The sequence below is a fragment of the Oryctolagus cuniculus genome, chromosome 5 (genome assembly GCF_051225735.1).
Source record: "Oryctolagus cuniculus isolate XC-2025 breed Fujian yellow rabbit chromosome 5, ASM5122573v1, whole genome shotgun sequence".
NCBI classification, from domain to species: Eukaryota; Metazoa; Chordata; class Mammalia; order Lagomorpha; family Leporidae; genus Oryctolagus; species Oryctolagus cuniculus.
Window position 1 is genome coordinate 122,376,900 of NC_142871.1, and position 27,697 is coordinate 122,404,596.

At 41.1% G+C, this 27,697-nt stretch overlaps 1 protein-coding gene across 2 annotated transcripts in view; it reads right to left on the reverse strand.

The window, feature by feature from the left end:
* The window catches only part of LOC100342206 (putative adhesion G protein-coupled receptor F2P), a 76,060-nt gene that overhangs the window by 7,099 nt on the left and 41,264 nt on the right, over positions 1 to 27,697 (reverse strand). For both annotated transcript variants that reach the window (XM_089333214.1, XM_008263020.5), the window contains exons 3-8: positions 23,506 to 23,548; positions 22,662 to 22,813; positions 19,115 to 19,348; positions 16,824 to 18,185; positions 12,045 to 12,086; positions 7,995 to 8,054 (exon numbers count right to left, since the gene is read on the reverse strand). In XM_089333214.1, coding sequence (XP_089189340.1) covers positions 7,995 to 8,054; positions 12,045 to 12,086; positions 16,824 to 18,185; positions 19,115 to 19,348; positions 22,662 to 22,813; positions 23,506 to 23,548 — 1,893 coding nt within the window. The remainder of the gene's footprint in view (positions 1 to 7,994; positions 8,055 to 12,044; positions 12,087 to 16,823; positions 18,186 to 19,114; positions 19,349 to 22,661; positions 22,814 to 23,505; positions 23,549 to 27,697) is intronic.

Sequence of the window (27,697 nt, forward strand, 5' to 3'; positions counted from 1 at the left end):
CGTTGGCCTAGGAAACTCTAAACGCCTCTTCTCTTGATGCTGAGTGCATTCCTTTGATGAATCCTGAATCCCCTTTTTGCTGCCATTAAAAAAATTTTCCACTTTTGCCCTTACTGAGGAGAGCTGATGGGATTTATCTTTTGCACAATAAATGGTTCTAAGTTACAGGAACAGAATATAAGCTAAAGAAGGGAAATTTGTAGTCCACTCCAACAACCCAATAACTGAAGCTTCTCCACAACAAAACAGAATAGGAACCAATAACCATGGCAAACAGGCCTTCTAGAAAATCAAGCTATTAGGAAGTTCTTTGTATAAGGTTATTATTAGTTTCCCTGAAATATTCATACTTTGGATGTGGTCCAGTTGGCTGGACTCAGGAAGAACAAGTGGTCTCTCATGGGAACCTGGGACCTCATCTTCCCTCATTTCTGTTTCATCACCAACTCTTGCTATGTGGTTTGAGGTGTATCCCTCCAGTACCCACCACCATGTCACTGTCCTTGAAATGCACTAAAGTATACTTTCTTTTTTTTTTAACTTTTATTTAATGAATGTAAATTTCCAAAGTACGACTTATGGATTACAATGGCTTCCCCCCCATACGGTCCCTCCCACCCACAACCCTCCCCTTTCCCACTCCCTCTCCCCTTCCATTCACATCAAGATTCATTTTCTATTCTCTTTATATACAGAAGATCAGTTTAGCATACATTAAGTAAAGATTTCAACAGTTTGCTCCCACACAGAAACATGAAGTGAAAAATAATAGATGATTTTTTAAATGATGATGAAATCAGATCAGACCTATTGTCATGTTTAATCCCAGTGAGAGTCAAGTTGGGAATTGATAATTTCTTTTTTTTTTTTTTTACAGAAGATCAGTTTAGTATGCATTAAGTAAAAATTTCAACAGTTTGCACCCCCATAGAAACACAAAGTGAAATATATAGTTTGAGTACTCGTTATAGCATTAAATCTCAATGGACAACACATTAAGGACAGAGATCGTACATGAGGAGTAAGTGCACAGTGACTCCTGTTGTTGACTTTACAAATTGACACTCCTGTCTATGGCATCAGTAATCTCCCTGTGCTCCAGTCATGAGTTTCTAAGGCTACGGAAGCCCTCTGAGTTCTCCGACTCTTATCTTGTTTAGACAAGGTCATAGTCAAAGTGGAGGTTCTCTCCTCCCTTCAGAGAAAGGTACCTCCTTCTTTGAAGACCTGTTCTTTCCACTGGGATCTCACTCACAGAGATCATTTTGCCAGAGTGTCTTGGCTTTCTATGCCTGAAATACTCTCATGGGCTTTTCAGCCAGATCCGAATGCCTTTAGGGCTGATTCTGAGCCAGAGTGCTATTTAGGACATCTGCCATCCTATGAGTCTGCTGAGTATCTCACTTCCCATGTTGGATCACTCTCCCCTTTATTTATTCTATCGGTTAGTGTTAGCAGGTACTAGACTTGTTTATGTGCTCCCTTTGACTCTTAGTCCTTTCATTATGATCAATTGTGAACTGAAATTGATCACTTGGAATAGTGAGATGGCATTGGTACATGCCACCTTGATGGGATTGAATTGGAATCCCCTGGTATGTTTCTAACTCTACCATTTGGGGCAAGTCAGCTTGAGCATGTCCCAAATTATACATCTCTTCCCTCTCTTATTCCCACTCTTATGTTTAACAGGGATCACATTTCAGTTAATTTTCAACACTTAAGAATAACTGTGTATTAATTACAGAATTAAACCAGTCATATTAAGAAAGACAAATAAAAAAAACTACTAAGAGGGATAATGTATTAAGTTGTTCATTAACAGTCAGGGCTATGCTGATCAAGTCACCGTTTCTCATAGTGTCCATTTCACTTCAGGAGGTTTCCTTTTTGGTGTTCAGTCAGTTCTCACCGATCAGGGAGAACATATGGTATTTGTCCCTTTGGGACTGGCTGACTTCACTCAGCATGATGTGTTCCAGATTCCTCCATTTTGTTGCAAATGACTGGATTTCGTTGTTTCTTACTGCGGTATAGTATTCTAAGGAATACATATCCCATAATTTCTTTATCCAGTCTACTGTTGATGGGCATTTAGGTTGGTTCAAGGTCTTGGCTATTGTGAATTGTGCTGCGATAAACATTAGGGTGCAGACCACTTTTTTGTTTGCCAATTTAAACTCCTTTGGGTAAATTCCAAGGAGTGGGATGGCTGGGTCGAACGGTAGGGTTATATTCAGGTTTCTGAGGAATTTCCAGACTGACTTCCATAGTGACTTGACCAGTTTGCATTCCCACCAACAGTGGGTTAGTGTCCCTTTTTCCCCACATCCTCACCAGCATCTGTTGTTGGTAGATTTCTGTATGTGAGCCATTCTAACCGGGTGAGGTGAAACCTCATTGTGGTTTTGATTTGCATTTCCCTGATTGCTAGCGACCTTGAACATTTTTTCATGTGCCTGTTGGCCATTTGGAATTCCTCTTTTGAAAAATGTCTATTGAGGTCCTTGGCCCATCTCTTAAGTGGGTTGTTGGTTTTGTTTTTGTGGAGTTTCTTGATCTCTTTGTAGATTCTGGTTATTAACCCTTTATCTGTTGCATAGTTTGCAAATATTTTTTCCCATTCTGTCGGTTGTCTCTTCACTCTCCTGACTGTTTCTTTTGCAGTACAGAAACTTCTCAATTTGATGCAATCCCAATAGTTGATTTTGGCTTTGACTGTCTGTGCCTCCCGGGTCTTTTCCAGAAATTCTTTGCCTGTGCCAATATCTTGAAGGGTTTCTCCAATGTTCTCTAATAACTTAATGGTGTCAGGACGTAGATTTAGGTCTTTAATCCACGTTGAGTGGATTTTTGTGTAAGGTGTAAGGTAGGGGTCTTGCTTCATGCTTCTGCATGTGGAAATCCAGTTTTCCCAGCACCATTTATTGAATAGACTGTCCTTGCTCCAGGAATTGGTTTTAGATCCTTGGTCAAATATAAGTTGGCTGTAGATGTTTGGGTTGATTTCTGGTGTTTCAATTCTGTTCCATTGGTCTATCCTTCTGTTTCTGTACCAGTACCATGCTGTTTTGATTACAACTGCCCTGTAGTATGTCCTGAAATCTGGTATTGTGATGCCTCCGGCTTTGTTTTTGTTGTACAAGATTGCTTTAGCTATTCGAGGTCTCTTGTGCCTCCATATGAATTTCAGCATCATTTTTTCTAGATCTGCGAAGAATGTCTTTGGTATCTTGATTGGGATTGCATTGAATCTATAAATTGCTTTTGGGAGAATGGACATTTTGATGATGTTGATTCTTCCAATCCATGAGCATGGAAGATTTTTCCATTTTTTGGTATCCTCTTCTATTTCTTTCTTTAAGATTTTGTAATTCTCATCGTAGAGATCTTTAACGTCCTTGGTTAAGTTTATTCCAAGGTATTTGATTGTTTTTGTAGCTATTGTGAATGGGATAGATCTTAGCAGTTCTTTCTCAGTCATGGCATTGCTTGTGTATACAAAGGCTGTTGATTTTTGTGCATTGATTTTATATCCTGCCACTTTGCCAAACTCCTCTATGAGTTCCAATAGTCTCTTAGTAGAGTTCTTTGGATCCTCTAAGTAAAGAATCATATCGTCTGCAAAGAGGGATAGTTTGACTTCTTCCTTCTCAATTTGTATTCCTTTGATTTCTTTTTCTTGTCTGATGGCTCTGGATAAAACTTCCAGAACTATGTTGAATAGCAGTGGTGAGAGTGGGCATCCCTGCCTGGTGCCAGATTTCAGTGGAAATGCTTCCAACTTTTCCCCATTCAATAGGATGCTGGCTGTGGGTTTTTTATAGATTGCTTTGATTATATTGAGGAATGTTCCTTCTATACCCAATTTGCTTAGAGTTTTCATCATGAAAGGGTGTTGAATTTTATCAAATGCTTTCTCTGCATCAATTGAGATAATCATATGGTTTTTCTTTTGCAGTCTGTTAATGTGGTGAATCACATTGATTGATTTGCGAATGTTGAACCATCCCTGCATACCAGGGATGAATCCCACTTGGTCTGGGTGGATGATTTTCCTGATGTGTTGTTGTACTCTATTGGCCAGAATTTTATTGAGGATTTTTGCGTCTATGTTCATCAGGGATATTGGTCTGTAATTTTCTTTCAGTGTTGCATCTTTCTCTGGCTTAGGGATTAAGGTGATGCTGGCTTCATAGAAAGAATTTGGGAGGATCCCCTCTTTTTCGATTGTTCTGAATAGTTTGAGAAGAAGTGGGATTAGTTCTTCTTTAAATGTCTGGTAGAATTCAGCAGTGAATCCATCTGGTCCTGGGCTTTTCTTTGTTGGGAGGGCCTTTATTACTGTTTCAATTTCTGTTTCAGTTGTGGGTCTATTTAGGTTTTCTATGCCTTCATGGTTCAATTTTGGTAGATTGCATGTGTCCAGGAATATATCCATTTCTGATAGATTTTCCTGTTTGCTGGCATACAGGTCCTTGCAGTAATTTCTGATGATTCTTTTTATTTCTGTGGTGTCTGTTGTTACGTTTACTTTTTCATCTCTGATTTTATTGATTTGGGTCTTTTCTCTTCTTTTTTTAATTAGTTGGGCCAGTGGGGTGTCAATTTTGTTTATTTTTTTCAAAAAACCAGCTTCTCGCTTGGCTGATTTTTTGTAGTGTTTTTTTTGGATTCAATCCTGTTAATTTCTTCTCTGGTTTTAATTATTTCTCTTCTCCTACTAGATTTGGGTTTGGTTTGCTGCAGTTTTTCTAGGTCCTTGAGATGTGCTGAAAGCTCATTTATTTGGTACCTTTCCAGTTTCTTGATATAGGCACCTATTGCTATAAATTTGCCTCTCAATACTGCTTTTGCTGTATCCCATAAGTTTTGATATGTTGTGTTGTTGTCTTCATTTACTTCCAGAAGGTTTTTGATTTCTCCTTTGATTTCTTGAATGACCCAGTGTTCATTCAGGAGCATGTTGTTCAGTTTCCATGTGTTTGCATACTTTCTGGGGTTTCCTGAGTTGCTAATTTCCAGCTTCATTCCGCTGTGGTCTGAGAAGCTGCATGGTATGATTCTAATTCTTTTAAATTTGCTGAGACTTGCTTTATGGCCTAGTATGTGATCAATCCTAGAGAAGGTTCCATGCGCTGCTGAGAAGAATGTGAAGTCTGTAGATGTAGGGTTGAAAGTTCTGTAGATATCTGTTAGATCCATTTGGGCAATAGTGTCAATTAAATCTGCTGTTTCCTTGTTGATCTTCTGTCCGGATGATCTGTCTATTTCTGAGAGTGGAGTATTGAAGTCCCCCAGTACTATTGTATTGGAATCTAAATCTCCCTTTAAGTCCCTTAACATATCTTTTAAATAGACCGGTGCCCTGTAATTAGGTGCATATACATTTATAATAGTTACATCTTCCTGTTGAATTGAACCCTTAATCATTATATAGTGTCCCTCTTTGTCTCTCTTAACAGTTTTTGTATTAAAGTTTATTTTGTCTGATATTGATATGGCTACACCTGCTTTTTTTTGGTTTCTGTTGGCATGGAATATCTTTTTCCAACCTTTCACTTTCAGTCTGCATGCCTCTTTGTTAGAGAGATGTGTTTCTTGTAGGCAACAAATACTTGGGTTGTGTTCTTTGAGCCAGTCAGCCAAACGGTGTCTTTTAACTGAAGAATTCAGACCATTAATGTTCAATGTGACTATTGATACGTAGTGACTTTGCCCTGCCATTTTCCCGGAAATATTTTCTAGTATATGCTTTGAGCTTCCCATGCTCTTTTACTGGTAGGTGTTCTTCCTTTCCCTTCTTTCATATTGATGGCCATGTTTCTGTGTTTCTGAGTGTAGCACATCTTTAAGTATCTTTTGCAGGGCCGGACGAGTGGCCACAAAGTCTTTCAATTTCTGTTTGCTATGAAAGGTCTTTATTTCACCTTCATTCACAAATGAGAGCTTAGCAGGATATAATATTCTGGGCTGGCAATTTTTCTGTCTTAGCACCTGTGCTATGTCTCGCCATTCCCTCCTAGCCTGTAGTGTTTCTGATGAGAAGTCTGCTGTGAGTCTGATTGGAGATCCTCTGAGAGTAATCTGACGTTTCTCTCTTGCACATTTTAGGATCTTTTCTTTATGTTTCACTGTGGTAAGTTTAATTACCACGTGTCGTGGTGAGGATCTCTTTTGGTCATGTTTATTGGGGGTTCTATGAGCTTCCTGTACTAGGATGTCTCTGTCCTTCTCCAGACCTGGAAAGTTCTCTGCTAGTATCTCACTAAAAAGGCCTTCTAATCCTTTCTCTGTCTCCATGCCTTCAGGAACTCCTAGAACTCGAATGTTGGTTTTTTTAATAGTATCCTGTAGATTCCCAACAATATTTTTTAGATTTCTAATTTCCTCTTCTTTTCTTTGGTTTGACTGTATGTTTTCCTGTGCTCTATCTTCTAAGTCCGATATTCTCTCTTCTGCTTCACCCATTCTGTTTTTAAGGCTTTCTAATGTGTTTGTCATTTGATCTATTGAACTCTTCATTTCATTTTGATTTCTCTTCACTATCACACTTTCCTGTTCTAGTAGTTTCTGAGTTTCATTTTGATTCTTCCTTAAAATTTCATTTTCATGAGAGAGATTTTCAATCTTGTCCAATAAGGATTTCTGTAGTTCAAGGATTTGCTTTTCAAAACTTCTAAATGTTCTTATCATAAATTTTTTGAAATCCGTATCTTGCATTTCTTCTATCTCATCATCTTCATAATCTTGGTTTGGGGTGTTTTGTTTATTTGGAGGCATCATAGTGTCATCGTTGATCTTGTTCCCTCAATTTCTGTGTTTGTTACTTGGCATAGTTAATTCTTCTTTTGTCAGTGTGCGTTTTTTTTTTAATTTTTTTTATTTATTTTATACTATGTCCATGTTAAGTGCACTGCCTGCTGTTGGAGGAGCCTTGGAGGCTTGAGATGGGTGCGGCCTGAGAGCTCTGCTTGGTTCTTCCTGGTTAAGGGTGTGCAAAGGTGACACCCTCAGGTTATGCGTGGTAAATCTCTCTCTTTTTATTTATTTATTTATTTATTTATTTATTTATTTTATTTATTCAGGGGGTAAGTAACACCGCACGGCATGGCTGTGCAGAATTGATGGTGTTTAGCTTCCAGTCTCTGCCTTCTACCCAGAGTCTGTTTAGGCTCCTCTGGACTCCCACTGGGTTGCCTAGGCTACTGAATTGTAGTGACTCAGTTCCTTAGCTCTCCCCTGTTGATATGTAAATCCAGAGAGCTGGCCTGCTCTTTGTCTCTTGGGAATTCTTGAATTCTTCGAGCCTTGCAGCCTTGCAACCTTTGCAAGGTTAGGGTAAAGAGAAACCCTCAAGCTTTTTTTTTTCCTTCTTTCCGGTAGTGAGTTTGCTGCACTTTCTGGCCCCCCTCTAGATTCTGACCCCCATTTCCCCGCCAATGTCTCGGGTTATTGAGCTCACCTCCCCTTCCAGCGCCGATGTGTGGACTCGGAGCCCTGGACGTCCCAACTCTCCCCGCTGTTGTCTGTGTGATATGCACTCCCCTTCCCGCACTGGCGCGCAGACCTTGCGGCTTCCGCGGCTCGGTCCGCGGCTCGGCTTCTGCGTGGTGGGTGACCTTGCTCTCCCAGTAGGTCCTCCGATTCACAGCCACTCGATCCAGAAGAGTTTCCTCTGCAATATTTTCCTGGTTCTTTTTTCTGAGGCTACCGTAACTCCCCTTTTATTAAACTAAATTTTCCCGGACTATCGGTGCGCGCCCTCACTATTCCGCCATCTTGGCTCCGCCCTAAAGTATACTTTCATCTATCTGGATGTGCTCTCCATTCTCCAAACTGAATAGTCAAAGAGGCACTCACTTGGCACTTCTGAGAAATCCACTCCCGGAAATACTAAGGTGACCATTTTAGCAATACTCCATATACCAGAAACTCCAATTTGCTGTTATCTGTCACACTTTTCAATGTAAAAATGAACATGAAAACTTTACCTCCGATATTCTAGAGCTCCACTTTGCAGAGGTTACTCGACTCTTTAAGGCTTCTCTTATCTGGACATTTAAGAAAAGAAGTTCAGAATTAATAAATAATTCAGAAAAAAAGAAGTAACATTTGTGCATGGACTTGGTAAATATTGTGCCAAAGACAGTGTTACCATCGAGGTTCTGTTGAAGAGACTGGAGGGATCAGTAACCTGGCAAAGTGGTCTGGGAAAAGGTAGGAAGAAGGGGAGAGATTAGGGAGATGGAATTGGCAAAAGGGATTTGCATTTAGGACCTCAAGGAGGACCCACTGGCTAAGAAGTAGTTTGCTACCATTTGAGGATTCTGTGACATAATTTTGGCAGTACTTTTAGGAGCACTTAAATAGTTAACCACTTCCCACAGTTTGTCCATTATTCTAACCTCCTTTTCTGGAACAAAGAAAAACTACGCAACATAGCAACAGATTGTTGATCCAAGTAAATAAGAATGATAAATAACATGATGGCTTTGCCTTTCCTGGAGCACGCAGTGGCCCTTGTACCCTACAGGTGCCAAAGAGGAAGGAGCAGTCCCCAGGGTTGGGGGCAGGGACACTAGAGTCAAGTGGGTTTTGAGAAGACATTTTGGAGTTTCCACTCAACATTTGTTTGTCTCATTCTTGTTTACCCCTATGATTCATTATATCTACTTTATAAATTAATGATATACACATCTGGGTCTAAATGGTCATTGTTTTTTACTGAACCTAAAAGTCTGAAGAATACTAGTGTATACAATATTCTGTTAATGAGCCATGGTAGGCCAGTGACACTTTTGAGTACTTACCTTTTGTAACATAATTTTTTAAGTGTAAGAGATTTTGATCTTAATAGATTCCATGGCTTTGAGTTGATATTTTTGCACAACTCACAGCACCTAACATTGGGGTACTAAATAATAATGCTGCTGCTAATTTTTTGCTACAATTATCAGTTATAGTACTATGATTAATAAAAATATAAATTTACAGTATATTACTGTGTAATAATTTAAATGCTGTGTTTTATCTTATATAATTGCATTTGTTCCAATGCCATCTCACTGTTCCAGGTGATCAGTTTCAGTTCACAGTTGGTCATGGTGAAGGGACTGGGAGTCAAAGGGAGCACATAGACAAGTCTAGTACCTGCTAATGCTAACTGATGGAGTAAATAAAGGGGAGAGTGATCCAACATGGGAAGTGAGAATCTCAGCAGACTCCTAGAATGGCAGATGTCCTAAATAGCACTCTGGCCTCAGAATCAGCCCTAAAGGCATTCGGAGCTGGCTGAAAAGCTCATGAGAGTATTTCAGGCATGGAAAGCCAAGACACTCTGGCAGAAGATCTCTGCGAGTGAGATCCCAGTAGAAAGAACAGGCCATCAAAGAAGGAGGTACCTTTCTCTGAAGGGAGGAGAGAACCTCCACTTTGACTATGAGCTTGTCTAAACAAGATAAGAATCGGAGAACTCAGAGGGCTTCCATAGCCTTGGAAACTCATGACTGGAGCATAGGGAGATTACTGATGCCATAGACAGGAGTGTCAATTGGTAAAGTCAACAACAGGAGTCACTGTGCACTTACTCCTCATGTAGGATCTCTATCCTTAATGTGCTGTACATTGAGATTTAATGCTATAATGAGTACTCAAACAATATATTTCACTTTGTGTTTCTATGGGGGTGCAAACTGTTGAAATCCTTACTTAATGCATACTAAACTGATCCTCTGTTAAAAAAAAAAAAAAAAAAAGAAATTATCAATTCCCAACTTGACTCTCACTGGGATTAAACATGACAATAGGTCTGCTCTGATTTCATCATCATTTTAAAAAATCATCTATTAGCCGGCGCCGTGGCTCAATAGGCTAATCCTCCACCTTGCGGCGCCGGCACACCAGGTTCTAGTCCCGGTCGGGGCACCGGATTCTGTCCCGGTTGCCCCTCTTCCAGGCCAGCTCTCTGCTGTGGCCAGGGAGTGCAGTGGAGGATGGCTTGGGCCCTGCACCCCATGGGAGACCAGGAGAGGCACCTGGATCCTGGCTCCTGCCATCGGATCAGCGCGGTGCGCCGGCTGCAGCGGCGGCCATTGGAGGGTGAGCCAACGGCAAAGGAAGACCTTTCTCTGTCTCTCTCTCTCACTGTCCACTTTGCCTATCAAAAAAAAAAATCATCTATTATTTTTCACTTTATGTTTCTGTGTGGGAGCAAACTGTTGAAATCCATACTTAATGTATACTAAGCTGATCTTCTGTATATTAAGATAATCGAAAATGAATCTTGATGTGAATGGAAGGGGAGAGGGAGTGGGAAAGGGGAGGGTTGTGGGTGGGAGGGACGGTATGGGGGGAAAGCCATTGTAATCCATAAGTCGTACTTTGGAAATTTATATGCATTAAATAAAAGTTTAAAAAAAAAAAATTGCATTTGTTCTTTTACCCTAATCTAATGGAGGAGGCAGGGAAAGCATTATTAGTAATTCATTCCATTTGAGGAACCTGGGGTTTATGAGGTTTAATCAAGACCCCAAAATGGCAGCTAGCACACAGAAATAGAAAGACTAATACTCTTTTACCTCTGAATCATGTGTACCAGGTTGATGCAGTATCATCATAAGACAATAAAGGGACCATTGTGAAATTCCTCTTTCACAAAACTTCATAAGTTAATATTAGGAAGCATTGATACTTAAACAAACCAATAATAAAACTCCACGGTAGCCGGCGCCGCGGCTCAATAGGCTAATCCTCCGCCTTGTGGTGCCGGCACACCGGATACTATCCCAGTCGGGGCGCCGGATTCTGTCCCGGTTGCCCCTCTTCCAGGCCAGCTCTCTGTTGTGGCCCAGGAGTGCAGTGGAGGATGGCCCAAGTGTTTGGGCCCTGCACCCCATGGGAGACCAGGATAAGTACCTGGCTCCTGCCATCGGATCAGCGTAGTGAGCCGGCCGCAGCGCGCCGGCCGCAACGGCCATTGGAGGGTGAACCAACGGCAAAAGGAAGACCTCTCTCTCTCTCTCTCTCTCTCACTCTCTCACTGTCTACTCTGCCTGTCAAAAATAAAAAAAAATAAAAATAAAAAACTCCATGGTGTTGTGTTGTTATTGGTGGTGATTGGTTGGTGGTATTTACTTTTCCATTTTTAAAAATTTACTTATTTATTTGACAGCAGTTGTTTGCTTCTACCTTTTAGATGGTTGTTTGCACTGCTTATTCTAGGAGACAAAGTGGTACACTGGACAGAGGATGATCTTTGGAGTCTGAGTAAATATTTGGTGTTTTGCCCCTCTGTTTAGTTTTCATTTATTTTCACCATCTACTAACATTCATCTGTTTTTGGTGAACTTCCTTCCTTGTGTCCACTGCTCTTTAAGGTAGAAGACAAGAACTCATTATTACACCAACCTTGCAATATAGGTGCATCCATGTGTCCTGGATTTAGCCAATCAGACCTGACAATGCAAAAGAGTAGGTGCCAGGAAGATTCAGCAGACAAGGCTGAAAATGATCCCCAAGCAGCAATAGCAGCAGCTCTATCTCAAGCCTCCTCTGCCTGACATTGACCTGGTGAGCCATGTTCTCTGTGCCCAGCAAAGAGGAGAAGCAGTAGCATCTTTCAAGGAGCAGGTCTGTGCTATGCAAGGGAAAATATTCCTGGAGGACAGCCACTAAGTTGTCAAGCCAAAGATGAGATTGTGAGATTTAATAATGTCCTTTCTGCTTCAACTAATCAGGGTGGGTTTCTGTAGAGATCTTTAACAAGTTATTTAATCGCTTTGAATCTGTTTCCTTATCTGTAAAACTGAAAATAGTAATACTGAAGATTTCTATAAGGATTAGAGCTAATGAACATGAAACAATCCCATAAGAGTTTGAAGGATAGTAGATATCATTTGCATTGTAAAAAGCAGCAATGCTCTGTCCATGTGTCAGCACAAATGACTGAGGTAAAAGCCTCTTGCTAAGTGGTCTTCACAAGTGAGCATTTCAGGGCCAAACACTGATAATGTAGAAAAAATAAAAAACAATCTATAGAGTACCTTTGGATCCAGGATTGTTCCAAACACCAGGATGAAGAAGCCCTGTGAAAGATGGAAGATGGAAGAATAGCCATTAACAAAATAGTGATGGCAATAACAACAAATATCAGTATTAATGATCAGTTTCTATTTTGGTAAAAAGAAAACAACTTTATTAAATCATTTAGCTTCACCTTAAGGTAACAACACTTACATTTGTTCGTTCAAAAAATATTCAAGGAGCATCTTCCATATGCTATGCAATGCTGTAGACACATGGGATACTGTCACACACCCACAGACCAGGTCCCTGCTTTCTGTAGGTGCATCTCAGAAATTACTTTTTACGTTGAGCACAAGAAAGATGTTTTGTATTTAGCAGTAGCTGTGCTTCCCCTATTAGAATATGATGATCATCCAAGGAAGAATCAGAGATGTTGGGCAACACACAGTCACCTTGCTATCCCTGAACAATAAGTAACATAAGAAACTTCCTCAAAAAGGGACAGAAACAGCCATTCTCTGCTTTCATAATATTCTCAAGTTACTTCTCCCATCCACAACAAAAATATAAAACTTTCAAAGAAAAATCATGTATATGATCCTCAGAAAAATGAGTAAGACCAAAACAAATATACTTCAAAAAGTTGGTGGATAACTGAAATTAAAAGAAGATTCAAATTTTCTGCCAGCTTTTTGAAGTCCTTCCATAGATTGAGTTTCTAAGCACATAATGGTGTTCCAAATAAGATAATATAGAGGGAGTTAATTAACTTTATCACATACAAAGAAAGACCTCATAAAGTCAAAAGCATCCCATTCTTCCACAGACACATCCATTTGAGTTTTCTACCTTTTTTCCCCACACCCACTGGCACGAAACCACCCTGGAAGAAGGAAGGGAAAGCAGTGGCCCCATTATTCAGGTAAGGAAAGAGAAACTCAGAGATCTATCTTTCAAAATGTAATAGCAGCACCCACTAGAAAGAATTTCCTCTTGAACATGCAAATACTCAAGTCTCAGCTCATCTAAAAATGGAGGTGAGATGATGACCTTTTACTTAGCCAATTCCCCGTTAAACTTCTCTGTATTTAAAGGTGAACGTGAACTCATCCCTAGCCAGAAGTTAGTTAAGGCACGTGGGTTTAATACAAAGGATTTTCAAATTGTTCATGAAAAATATATATTATGAATAAACTATGTGTGGATTTCAAAAAAATTTGTCCACCAAACTAAGCATATCTTAATTTCATTTTTCTATGAATTTTCTGAAGCATCTTCATACAACTGGCACCATAAAGACATTACAACTGGAAGTTCTTCAGTTAGAATAGCAAACTTTCTGTTACCAAAATTTGACAAAAGATCAGCCGAGAAGTGGAAGACTTTACAGGACCTGTGCCCAGTCAGGTAACTAATTTAAAACAAATTAAATGTACCTTTTCATTCAGTATAGCCTTAAATATGTGAGAGGAAATAGGCCACCAATATTACTTTTCATTGATCCGTGCCAACTCGGGGAAAATTATGCAAAGAGGGCCGGCTGGCTCACTTGGTTAATCCTCTACCTTGCAGAACCAGCATCCCATATGGGCACCGGGTTCTAGTCCCGGTCGGGGTGCCAGATTCTGTCCCAGTTGCTCCTCTTCCAGTCCAGCTCTCTGCTGTGGCCCAGGAGGGCAGTGGAGAATGGCCCAAGTGCTTGGGCCCTGCATCTGCATGGGAGACCAGGAGGAAGCACCTGGCTCCTGGCTTCGGATCGGTGCAGCGCTGGCTGTGGCAGCCATTTGAGGAGTGAACCAATGGAAGGAAGACCTTTCTCTCTGTCTCTCTCTCTCTCACTGTCTATAACTCTACCTATCAAGTAAATAAATAAAAAAAGAAAATTATGCAAAGTATCACCCAAATTTAGGTTAAAAAAAGTTGTAAATTTTAGTATCTGATAGAGAAGGGGTGAGAGAATATACCTATAGAGACTACATTGGTAGCAGTTCTTTTGAATTTCTTTTAGTAGATGAAGCCCAATGGGAGCACGTAAACCTCCAGGTGTTCCCCCAGGGTTTAATATGTCTGTTTATTTTTCTCCCACCAAAACAGCTGTGAGGGATCTCAAAACCTCACCCAGACCACGGTTAGTTTCAGAAAGTACAAGGTAGGATACCCGCCAGGAGGTGTGGCTTGACAAGAGGGGCAGTCAGGATAGCAACTGACTACATAATAATAGGGAATGGTTGAGCTTTAAGACGAGTGGATAGACTCCACCAGGGTTAGAGCACAGAGATCTTTAACAGGTCCTTCTCCTGTATCTTCTGTGCCTCCTAACATGTGCCAGAATCTCTATGCTCCACCCACTCCAGCAATCCTCGATGCCTCTCAGCTCTTCTCACCCTAAGACTCTATGTCGCCTGCTTCCTCCCACCCATTTTATTGTATCTCCCTTTTCAGGACCCATGGCTACTCTTTCTCTTTTCCCCCACTTGGCACACCAAGGATGCCCTGACCCATCGATATGCTCGTACATGTCAATGACCAACTGTCTTCATTGGTAGTGCTTGCCAATTTCTACAAAGACTCCCACCACAGCTGATTTAAATTCAGTTGTAGACCATCATCAAACAAGAAATAAGGAAGAGACGGGCAGCAGAAAGCTATTACTCATCACTTATATTTCCACCCTGCAGGTATAATAGATGCAAACAACCTCCAGGGCATAATAAAATGTAGACAAACAATTAGAAAGTGATAAGTTCTGAGGATGCATGATCTTTGTTTTTAATCTAATTTAGTTCATGGCAAGTCTACATAATTTAATTTTTACTGATGACTGTGTTTACTACCATCTTGTAAAAAACCTGAATAATCACAGTCATTTCTCCTGAGCCAGCACAAGCCAGCTCCAGCACAGCACTACCTACTGCCCTCCACAGTGCCTGGCCCTCAACCACACTTTGCTCTCAGCTCCTAACTGCTTATGGACACTGGCACTTAAATGGGTCACACCCCATTCCTTGTCAGGAATCAAGGTAGAAACTGAGTTGAAACAACAAGTTGATCCTATTATGACAGGTAAAGGTGCTCATAATATCAAAATACAAGTACTCATAGGCTTGTTCAAAACAAAAATCACAGATGAAATGGCCTCAAGGAGACAAGAAAAGGAAAATATATGGAGTGAGACATGAGCTCATTAAGGTTTCATGAAGAAGAGGCATGGGACATACTGAACTGAAATTTGGGAAAAGTGGGTTTTTATCTCAATCCAACCAATGACCACTTTTGTAAGTAAATGTAAGACAACTGAAATTGCTAAAAGCTATACAAATGGTTTTTAAAAAAAAGCAGATTTGAAAAATGAAACACCACTATTAGTATTAACATTTTTCTCCAAGACATCAAGGCTTTTATTATAAAAATAAGTTATTTTGGGACCAGAGTTGTTGAATAGTGGGTTAGACCATCGCCTGCAGTGCTGGCATCCCATATGGATACCAGTTTGAGTCCTGTTTGCTCCACTTCCAATCTACCTCCTTGATAATAATCCTGGGAAAGCAGCAGAAGAGGGCCCAAGTGCTTGGGTCCCTGCCATTGTGTGAGAGATCTAGATGAAATTCCAGGCTCCTGGCCCAGTTCCAGCCATTGTGGCCACTTAGGGAGTGAACCAGCAGATGGAAGATGTCTCTCTCTCTGTCACTCCTTCTCTCTATATATAGCTCTGCCTCTCAAATAAATAATACATAAATAAATTTTTTTAAAAAATAAGATTCATAAAGAGAAAAATAGAAAGATGTTTAACTTAAAATCTCTATTATCAATTTGTTGATACATTTATTTTAAAATAGTTTTACTACTACTGTAATGATTACTGACCTCATTCCATAATGAAGTAGTATTTTAGATAACTTTAGAAAAATAAATGCTTTATTTTAATTTAATTACTATACACACATTTAGCATTCAATATAAAAATGTTGGATTATTAGTATACTACAACAGAAAAAATTAATCGAGTAGGAAATTATAGAATATGGAAATCTATACAGCCCTGAAAGAGAGAGAGACAGAGAGACAGTGAGACAGAGAGAGAACTCGGGCAAAACTCTAGGGTGTATCTAGGGTATATTTTTAAATAAGAAAGCAAGTTGCATAATAGTATGCATTGGTTTTTAACCCCTATATTATATGAGAGAATACTTGTGTAAGCACAGAAAATTTGGGAAGATTCCACACAAAACTGTGAACATTGCTTAATTCTTGGAAATGAGATGAGGGAACAGAAGAGATTTATCATACCACATTATATGGCCTGCCTTTTTAAAATAATATGGTTTTTAATGGTAACAATAAATTCTAAGTGAGTGGAAATATAATAACCTCCAGTTATATACCTAAATTTTAGGAAATGTGTTATTTCTTGCTTTCTAAGCAGTAACAACTCAGCCCATTACTAGACTGTTTATGATCTTTAGATCATTTTATTACTCAATACTTACTCATTCACCATTTATTTAATTCTTCATACAATCCTGTAAATTGGGCAGTATTATACTATTTTACATGTAAGGACAATATGGTTTGAAAAAGTTAAGTAAATATCCTAAGATCATGTTATACATTATTAGTAAATGAGAAGAGTGAGAATACAAACCCAGGACTTTCTGGAACAAAAATTTATTTCCTTACTCAATGTTCTATTCTGAATCTGTAATCTTCTATATAGAAATCTATGCCACAAGATTCTGATCATAAAGCCTCTTCATAAATTCTCTCACTTTGGCTTAGTTAGAAGCAAATGGACTTACCTGGAATGCGTTAAGCAAGGAGAAGATAATGTGGAAGGCCAGGGAGCTATCATTGATGACGGTGGCTATTCCAAATCCCCAGGTCAGTCCCAGAAGTGGGGTGAGGATGGCAATGTTCTTACTGATTCTCACAATGGCCCTCACTTCCTGGAACATGGAACTTCCAATGACAGCTCGCTGTGTCTTGACAATTACCAAAGTGACTGTGATCAGATTTACTACCACAATGGCCAGAGCTGGAACCACAAAGGCCAGCAGGGCCTTGGTCATGTCCCAGTTGAGCCAACAGGCATCAGGTCGTAGGTAGCCTTTGCTTGGCTCAGTGACTGCAACCGTGATAACAGCAATGACCAAGGGGCACCCATAGCCCACTGAAAAGAGAGATGCCACCAGGGCTGACTTGGACAGGGTATGGAAAACAATTAGGATCCCATAGAGGATAAGCAGGGCCTTAGCAAGCATCCAGAAAAACACAGAAAGGTAAAAGAAATGAACAAAAAACGTTGCTGCTACACATCCACTGTGGTGTGTCAGAGGGCCACTAAGAAAGGAAGCCACGATGAACCATACATCAGCCATTAGTAAGGTGGCTGCAATGTTGGCAATGCACACATGGCGTAAATATGAGATTTCTGTCTTTGTCACTTGGCTCCAGACCAAGGCTTCAATGGACAAGCAAAGAATCAAGCTGCAAATAGAAATGCCCAGGCCTATATATGTGATGTAAGTCAAGATAGGGTTCTCCAAGATGTGGGGTGACATAAGAATAGAGAAAGAGGTAAACAACTTGCTTGGCCTACATCTGCAAACAGCTTGATGGGCATTATCTTGAATTATTTCACAGGCCTGCTGGTCCCATCTGCTTTCCAGGGAGTGCCAACCAACACATTGTGTCCTCTTTTCCTCTGACTTGCTAATCTTTTCAAAAATCAGTGATATTCTTTTAAGTTCCTTGGGTAAAATGACAGATAGAACAAGTCCATTCACAGTAACATTTTCCAATAGACTGGCTTCCAAGATGGCCCCAAGGGTTGGAAATGCAATGCTGACAACCTGCGAAGGGAAAGGCATCTTCCGAAGTTCATCTCTGCTGATCAGTACCCTGCCAGTGATCTCATTGTTGGTATCATTAACTCTCATTGAAAAAGTGAAATTCTTTCCAGTGTTGTTTCCAGATACGATGGTGCCCATGGTGTGAATGAAGACATCAGATATGTCAATGGCATCTTTATTTAGGAACAGCTTTCTTGCAAAGGAATTGACTGACTGGAGCAGGACACAGCTGCTGTTCCTCTCAGGAATGAAGGTCCAGTTTGAGATGCTTTTGCTATTGAGAATATGGTTGGCCATGGTGCTGTAACTCTGCCAATAAAGAACTGGTATTAGTACTGAGCCACTCTCTGAAACTGCCAGTATATTCAAGTTACACTTTTATATAGTGTGATCCTCCAACCAACAGCATGGTCATCTCCTGGGCACATCCTAGACACTCAGAATCTCAGGACCCACTCCAGACTTCATGAATCAGAATCAATACCTTCATGAGGTCTCCAGGTCTCCTTATATGCACAGGCAAGTTTGAGCTGAAGGATTGAGCTACAAGAGAATTGTCTTACCATTCCCTCCTCTGTTTGTGAGATAGGCAGCTGGGCAGCCTTCACATACTTTCCATCATCACTCCACTTCATGTCTTGGTGAAACTAGTAATTTTCCTACCCTTGTCAGAGTAGCCATCATGTAATAAACATTTCTTACAAACCAACTGTGTTGCAAAATCCTGTTCAGAAACCTACTAATTTGGAAATTGACCCCGAAGGCTGAATATATGTTTTCTATCCTCTGTTTCAAAGACCAAAAACAAAAGAAACGGTGCCAATTCCATTTCACATCTCTTCACCAGATATATATGGCTGTTTTCTTTGCATAACATTATTTTCCATTATAGCAACCTGTTTTCACTTACAAATGAAAGTGAAAAGATTCTTTCTCTCTGTAGTACATAGAATGTTTCTTAGAGGTTTTCAATAACCAAAATCTAAATTGGAAAAGCAGACTCCAACATCCACCATAACTAAGTAATTGCTTTCTATAAATGCTTGTTGATTAAATGTGTTTATTTTTCCCATTTGTTTATTCATCCTTTCTTCAGTGAAGATTTGTTGAACACTTGCTATGTTAGGCATTGGAAATACTAAAGTCTCCAGCCCCCAAGAACCTCACAGAATACTCCAACTAGCCAACATTCCTTTCTAAATGAACAAATGCTGTAGCACATATTCAAGGCTGCTCACCTGCATTTTTGCCTCATCAATATCTGTCAACAACACTGTTGATATGTTGTGTAAGAGCTGCACAATGAAAGCGATGTTCCCTGGTAACCGTGGAGACTTCTGAATATTTCTAAGTACACAAGACAAATCTGCTGGGCACCTTTGCATCAACATGTCTGCTATGGTCTCAGACTTTCCAGCATATGTATTTACTTTTATATTTTCTCCGAATGGTTGAACTGAATATGAATCCCCCTAAGATATGGTAAAATAAAAGAAAATTTAATTATGTTATTTTTGTGTTAAAAGTAAAAGTACATTTACTAAAACTTAGGACAGCCTTATTATATAATTGCATATTGCATAATGTTTTTCTATTTTCAAAGTCATGTTTGTTGTGGAATGCCTTGACCAGTACCAAAGTGTGTGAATCAGAAAATGAAAGTCTCAGTTTCCTAACTGCCTACTCCTTAGTCTCTCCCCTCAAATAGCAATTGTTACTTCTAGCATCATTTAAAATGCCCTCTGGTACATATCCTGCATGTATATTCTAGTTCCATCTAAGTTTATTTTTGCTATTCCTGAAGAATAAAGCATGAAACATGAGTATATCTTAAAATCAGGAATTCTGAATTGGACTTAGATGAATCAATTAGAGCATCAAGACAAAAGAATGACTAAAAATACTGATAGATAGTATCTCCCATAGATTCAGGCTCAGGGTCCCACATTTTAGACCAAGTATGTCAAACTATGGCCCCAGGCTGGCTGGCTTTTTTTTTTTTTTACATAAAATTTGGCTGAAACTCAATCAGTTAATTCATGCGACAACAGCCGAGTAGTTGCTGCAGAAACCAAGTGAGCCACGAAGCCTAAAATATGGCCCTTTAAAGAAAAAGTTTGCTGGTCCTTACTTAAGAGGACCCTTTTATGGCCTCTCACCAGCCTGCCCCTTTGCATAGTCAAGAGTCCTTGGGCCTAGAAGATGTGCCTACCCAGAGCCCACCTGCTTGCTTCCAGACACCTGAATTGCTCCACACATTGAAGCCCACTTTCAAGGCTTTCATGGGTTATTCCAAAGATCGCCCTGACAAGGATGAACCAGGATACCAGTGCTCCTATTCCTAGAGGTAGCTCAGGGGCACCTGTTTTCAGAGTTATAGATGTGTAGCCATAGCTGTTCACTACCCTTGAGGTGTAGGGTGGAATCTGGGATGGGAGGCAGACAGAACATATTTTATCAGCAGTTTGTATGTTTCATTTAAAGCATTGAAATATTAAAACATGCAATATGTGAGTTTAAGTATGAATCTTTGCTCAAGCCACCCAAATGTTAGGAATGCTAGGCTTTCTGAGGCCTGGTAAGAGACTCAAAATGTCCACTGGCCCTGACCACAGATAGGCCCCAAAAGAGAGAATGGGGATGTTCCTAAGACAGAAGAAATGCCAAAGCCCAGACTCCTCTGAAGGAAGCAGGAGCTGAACTTCAGAAAGATAAAGCCCCTTTTAGACAAAGGGGGGGGGGGGGGCGGGGGGGAGAAGAAATGACATTTGACCTGATTCTATTTACTAGAATTTTGGAAGGCCCAGAAACAGAGATCTCCCATTCACTGGTTCACTCTGTGGGGAGCAACTCGGACTAGACTAAGTTACTGGAATTAAGACTTATTCTATGCATCTGCTCTCCCACAATATGGCACTGGGAGAGGACGAAACAGCTTCTACACAGCTGCCTCCAGTTCAACCAATAAACTGTAGGACCTGCTCCTGATTGGAGGAGAGCAGCGTACTCGGCGTGTGGGTAGCAGAGTTGGGATTGGTGGAAGAGGACTATAAAGGAGGAGAGAGACAACATGCACCAGGAACATCTAAGGGGAACATCTATCTGAAGGAACACCTGTGCAACCCCCGAGAGAGCCGGCCGGTGGTGTGCCGCTCCCCTGCGGAAGTGGGGAAAGTGGCCAGGGGGAACTGCCCTTCCACGGAGGTGGAAGGGACAGTAGCCAACCCGGGAAGAACCAGCAGCAAACCCGGGGAGGGCCGAGCAGACAAAAGAACAGCGCAGGGTCCTGTGTCGTTCCTCCACGAAGAGGGGGAGCGACAATTCTCTAAATGCCATAACATTTGGAGTTGAGCCAGGCAGAAGCCAGGAGTCCAGAACCCACTCCAGATTTACCATGGGGATGGCAGGGACCCAATTATTTGACCATCTAGAATCAGAAGCAGAGCTGGGACTCAAATACAACCACTTCTATAAAGGATGCAATCAGTGTTTTAGCCATTGTACCAAACACCCAGCCCAAATAGAATTTGGTTAGAACAAACATGTAATTACTTTAGTATGTGTGGAAATATTCTGCTTGATGATATTAAGTCCTTCCCTTTAGGTAGGCCTGCTTCTCACACTTTAATGAGAATATAATCACCTGGAGATCTTTATAAAACACTTGTATGATTTAACAGGTCTGAGGTGAGGCCTAAATTCTGGGTCTAGCAAGTGCTCAGGGATGACACTGGTCAGTGAAGGATGCTTTGTGTGTTGAGGCATGAGGTACTAAAGGGCTGATGGAGGCTGGCGCCACAGCTCACTAGGCTAATCCTCCACCTAGTGGCATCAGCACACCGGGTTCTAGTCCCGGTCGGGGCGCTGGATTCTGTCCCGGTTGCCCCTCTTCCAGGCCAGCTCTCTGCTGTGGCCAGGGAGTGCAGTGGAGGATGGCCCAAGTCCTCGGGCCCTGCACCCCATGGGAGACCAGGAGAAGCACCTGGCTCCTGCCTTCGGATCAGCGTGGCGCACCAGCCGCAGCACACTGGCTGTGGCAGCCACTGGAGGGTGACCCAACGGCAAAAGGAAGACCTTTCTCTCTCTGTCTCTCTCTCTCACTGTCCACTCTGCCTGTCAAAAAAAAATAAAAATAAGCCGGCGCCGCGGCTCAATAGGCTAATCCTCCGCCTAGCGGCGCCGGCACACCGGGTTCTAGTCCCGGTTGGGGCGCCGGATTCTGTCCCGGTTGCCCCTCTTCCAGGCCAGCCCTCTGCTGTGGCCAGGGAGTGCAGTGGAGGATGGCCCAGGTGCTTGGGCCCTGCACCCCATGGGAGACCAGGAAAAAGCACCTGGCTCCTGGCTCCTGCCATCGGATCAGCGCGGTGCGCCGGCCGCAGCGCGCCGGCCGCGGCAGCCATTGGAGGGTGAACCAACGGCAAAGGAAAACCTTTCTCTCTGTCTCTCTCTCTCACTGTCCACTCTGCCTGTCAAAAAAAAATAAAAATAAAAAAATAAAGGGCTGATGGTGAAAATGGAGAAGACCGTGATAATCTAAGCACCTCCTCTAGCTCTAACCTAAATAACCCATTTCCTTCCTGTCATGAAAAGGTATACAAAGTTTACAACACCATTGTTATGTAAACAGTCTTCACATAGCTGTTTACACATTCACAAATACATACCTATGTACTGCTCTGCCTAACGTTCTTCCTCCCTCCTCTTGAGGGCAGTATACATTGCTAACTTGCAGCTCTGCTTTGCTCATTAGATCACATGATCACATTATGCGTTAAAAGATATTACCTCAAAGATGTTGAAGGCATTTAGAGTTCGGCAGGTATCAGTGATCTTGTGCCATTTCTTTTTCCGGCATGCAAACCCCATAGTTCCCTCTGTGTCTGGAGGGCAAGGTTGACTGCAGTGGGAATTGTCCATACAGACACCATCACATATACCTGAGAAAATAAAAGGTGTCCATATGAGATGGAAAGGTATGAGTTCTGAGTGGCACTAGGACAATCATCACGGTTTCCCTGTTGTGAAAGCACACAAATCCTTTGGACACAGGTGTCTTTTTCTTTGTAAAGAGGAGGGAGATAGAAACAGAACAGTGGTCATAATATATTTGAGCAACCATAGCCTATTGTTTGTAACAACATATTATGATGAACTCCAGTGTTTAAAATAAGTAACAGTGGAGTGAAGCTGCCTAGTCAAAGTGAGAAGGATGAGCCCAAAATTCAGTCCACTGTGTCACCCCCACAGGGACCACTGAGCACCTCCTTAGAACTCTAGAGCTGCCTGAATCCGTTATCCCAGATGTTTTCTAAAAAGCCTCCGAGCTCCAGAACTTCATAATGAGTTACATCATCTTCAGGTTCTCACAGACACATTCTAGTTATTTCCCCCATTTAAAGTGGCTCAATCTAAAGGATTTATGGCAAAGAGTTCTTAGACTAAGACAAAGTAGAGGGTGCTTGGAGCACACAGGGAAGGTGGAGGTCAAAGGCACAATTTAATACCAGAGGTGCAAAGACAGGCTATAAAGGAATCCTATGTGCCATGTCTCAATACTGAGGGCTGAGTATGGTCCTCTGTGACAATAAATGAACAGCCAAACTTGCACTAAAGAGGGCAGTCAACATACCATGTGGCTTGGCAGACACCTTCTGCTTGCTTTTGCTGGCAGCCTAGATACGAAAAAAAAAAATCATATCAAAATCAAATAGGCCAGCACAAAGGTTCACCATAGTTACAGATGAACAACCACACATGAATTAGCTTTGACCCCAAAAAGGCCACCAAAAGCTGAATCTGTGAAATGTGGCACCATCCTCCCATTTTCCCTGCAGTTTGGACAGCTTTCTCTCTCCCTGCTATTGATTCAGTAGGAGCCCTCCTTACTCTCCAGTAAGAATGGCCTACATTCTGTCCAGGGACTAAATGCATTTGTGGGCAGAGGTAGATTTCCTAGTCACTTTGTAAAGATGAAGTTTCAGAGTGCCTTGCTTATATGGGCTCTTTTGAAGCCCTAGGAGTGGATCTAGCAATGTGCTCACAGTCTTATATGTGGTAGCAAATTTTCGAAAGCAAACTGTTGAAATCTTTACTTAGTATATACAAAATTGATCTTCTGTATATAAAGGTAATTAAAAATGAATCTTAATGAAAAATGGGATGGGAGAGGGAGTAGGAGATGGGATGGTTTGTGGGTGGGAGGGTGGTTATGGGGGGAAAAACCACTATAAGCCAAAAGTTGTACTTTGGAAATTTGTATTTATTAAATAAAAGTTTAAAAAAGGAATAAAAGCGAAATATTTTTATTGCCTGTTACCTGTTAAGACCATCATTGTTTTGCCAGGCCAAATCCCCCTCCTTCCTATTCTTCTTCATTTTGGGTATTACTAGAGAACTTATCTATTTTTGGAATGTGGAAAACCAGTTGAGTTGGAGATATTTTTAATTAGGATTGAATAGTATATACTTCTATAGTCTGCATTTATTTCTGCATTACAATGAGGATATCAACAGGTAAGTGGCATTAATTCTATGAGTTCTAACAATTAGTCACAGAATAAGAAAATTCCAAGTGCCTTGATACCTTGCAATGCACATATGAAAGAAACATAATAGAGATTTTCTCAAATGTGACAATAGTGCTACATATTTACATGACATTGCTAAGAAATAATTGATAAACTGAATATTACTTTTCTAATCTAGCAATAATAAAAAAATTTGAGCAGTAACCTAGAAGAAAGATTAAATAACCCTTCTTTCTACAGAAAAAAGTTATAAAATTATTGGCATGCAGGTATAAAGCCAAAAATGCTGGAACAGAAAGGCCATCAGTTCATATTACCAAATAATGTTAGATAACTACTGAATATTTTTTCATCATTTTGAAATTTGTTATAACTTCCTTTATTATTATAGGCAACTATCCACTTTTCAATTAAATTTCTATTTGTAATTTTGTGTTCTTTTTCCTTAAGAGGGTACCTCCAAAACCTAGCTCCCCTCTATCATGTGCCTTCCCAGCTCTCTCAGTTACATCTTCTCTATCCCACTCACTCATAACAAACCTGACCCCCACCGAGAAAGTGGTTTATGATGGGTCAGGTGGTATACTCTGGGAGAAGACATCCAAAACCATCACTTGAGGCTGTGGGAAAGTTCACCTTTCTGAAATGTCAGATTCCTCATCTCTAAACTAGAGTAAGAACTACAGCACCATAATTTTATGATACTTATAGATAGCATGTTTTAAGGGGAATAAATGAGATCATCTATGGAAAACACTTAGAACACTTACTGTAAATGCTAGTTAAGATTTAACTACTGTTATTTTTCTGGACACAAACTTACTGAATGCCAATTACATATAAAGCTCAAGTTTTACTCTTCCAAGAAGTCTTTCCTGACCCATTATTTCCTGATGCATTTTTTTATCCAGCTTGCATAGTATTTATTATCCATACCCTTCATTCAATGCTTCGCATATACTCACCTGCTGTCTTGCTATCTACTCTTCTTATATAAGCATATTATCTTTTCAATTAAATTCTAAGTTCCTTAAGAGCAAGGATTGTGTGTTGTGCTTCTTTGCATACCCTAAGGAGGTAGTTCAGTCTTACACATATATATCTGCATATATACATTATTAGTGTGTAGGTATACATTCTGCTATATATGTGAATGTGTGTATGTGTATGGGAGGAGATACTGAAAGGCTTTGTTTCTGCACCAGAAGAGTGCTGCCTAGTGTCTAGGAAGAGCTTTGGTCCAGTAACTCCAACTTGTGTTCCAAGAGTTAAGCCACTGGAGAAGAAACTGGAAATTCAGTGATCAAATACTTGGGACTGGCCGGCGCCACGGCTCACTAGGCTAATCCTCCGCCTAGCGGCGCCGGCACACCAGGTTCTAGTCCCGGTTGGGGCGCCGGATTCTGTCCCGGTTGCCCCTCTTCCAGGCCAGCTCTCTGCTGTGGCCAGGGAGTGCAGTGGAGGATGGCCCAGGTGCTTGGGCCCTGCACCCCATGGGAGACCAGGAAAAGCACCTGGTTCCTGGCTCCTGCCATCGGATCAGCGCAGTGCACCAGCCGCGGCGGCCATTGGAGGGTGAACCAACGGCAAAGGAAGACCTTTCTCTCTGTCTCTCTCTCTCAGTGTCCACTCTCCCTGTCAAAAAAATAAATAAATAAAAATAAAAATAAAAATAAATAAAAATAAAACTTTAAAAAAAAAATACTTGGGACTAATGTCCCTTCTTCATTAACAATATTATTCTTTTCTGTGTTATCAAGAAACAATGCTGAATATTCTGTTTTCCCTATCAAATAAGAACTTATGGAGAATATGAAATGAACATTTGGAAGTCTCTCCAAAGTCAAGAAGGTATCACTGAAGATTCATGAAAGACAATATCCTTAAGTCATTGATTTAAGATGCCTTTTCATTTTATAATCAAGAGAATTAAGTGGAAGAGGTAAAGTTCTAAACAGGAATGTTAAAATATTTTTAAAGTTTTGGGAGACGTTATAAATCATCAATTCATATTTTACAAATATTTTACAAATAAGAAAACTGAGGCTTTGGTAGATGAGGTGAATTTTACAAGGCCAAATAGAAAGTTCTATAACGCCGGCGCCACAGCTCACTAGGCTAATCCTCCCACCTTGCGGCGCCGGCACACCGGGTTCTAGTCCCGGTCAGGGCGCTGGATTCTGTCCCGGTTGCCCCTCTTCCAGGCCAGCTCTCTGCTGTGGCCAGGGAGTGCAGTGGAGGATGGCCCAAGTGCTTGGGCCCTGCACCCCATGGGAGACCAGGATAAGTACCTGGCTCCTGCCATCGGATCAGCGCGATGCACCGGCCGCAGCGCACCGGCCGCAGCGGCCATTGGAGGGTGAACCAACGGCAAAAGGAAGACCTTTCTCTCTGTCTCTCTCTCTCACTGTCCACTCTGCCTGTCAAAGAAAGAAAGAAAGAAAGAAAGAAAGAAAGAAAGAAAGAAAAAAGAAAGTTCTAGAACTAGAACTTAGCTCTCCTAGCTCCTACAGTCCTGCTCTTTCCAAAAAAGCCAGCTCATGTTCAAGCACAAAAAGCAGAGAGGATTATAGAAAAAAGTACAGGTATCTCAAGGTATCAAAAATCCATCTGGATAGGGCCATGAACATCAATATACTATGATAAATGCTGTTAGAATTCAACAACTCTGGATAATACTTGGCCCATTCAACCAGCTCCAATGAAGTCACATCATATTAATCAGGTACATGGGCAGAATGCCATAGAATGCTGTTTACCGGGAGATACAGAAACTCTGCCTTCTCCTGTGATTCACTTCTTCCCGCTAATTTGCCAAACACATCATATGACTCCTTTGGTCATTTCATATCTAAGGTGGCATCCAGTAAGGGCCACTTTTGCCTCCGATGCCAACAGCTCCAAACCTAATTTAGTGAAAAAGGCATCTGCAAACTGGCAACCAGTTTGACCAGCTGGACTGGCTGCTTGGGTGTGTGGGCAGGTCAGGATAGGGGTAGCACCCAGAGCTCAGTATTCAGTAGCTTTGTATAATGGGAATAAAATGACAAAATGCTCCTGGAGAAGTTATCTCCAGTAGTCAAGAAAAACAAAGCCAACCTCTCATACTGTGCCTATTTTCCTTACTCTGTCTTGTAGAAAAATGTGTATGAGGAAGTGGAATAAAGATGGAAACAGGCCCAAACTGTCAGGCTGAGATGCTTCCACAATAAGGTATGTTCAAAGGGGTCTCTAACTTCTCCCACAACCAGATATCAGCTCAGAGTCTGGGGAGAAGGAGAGTCATGGAGAAGG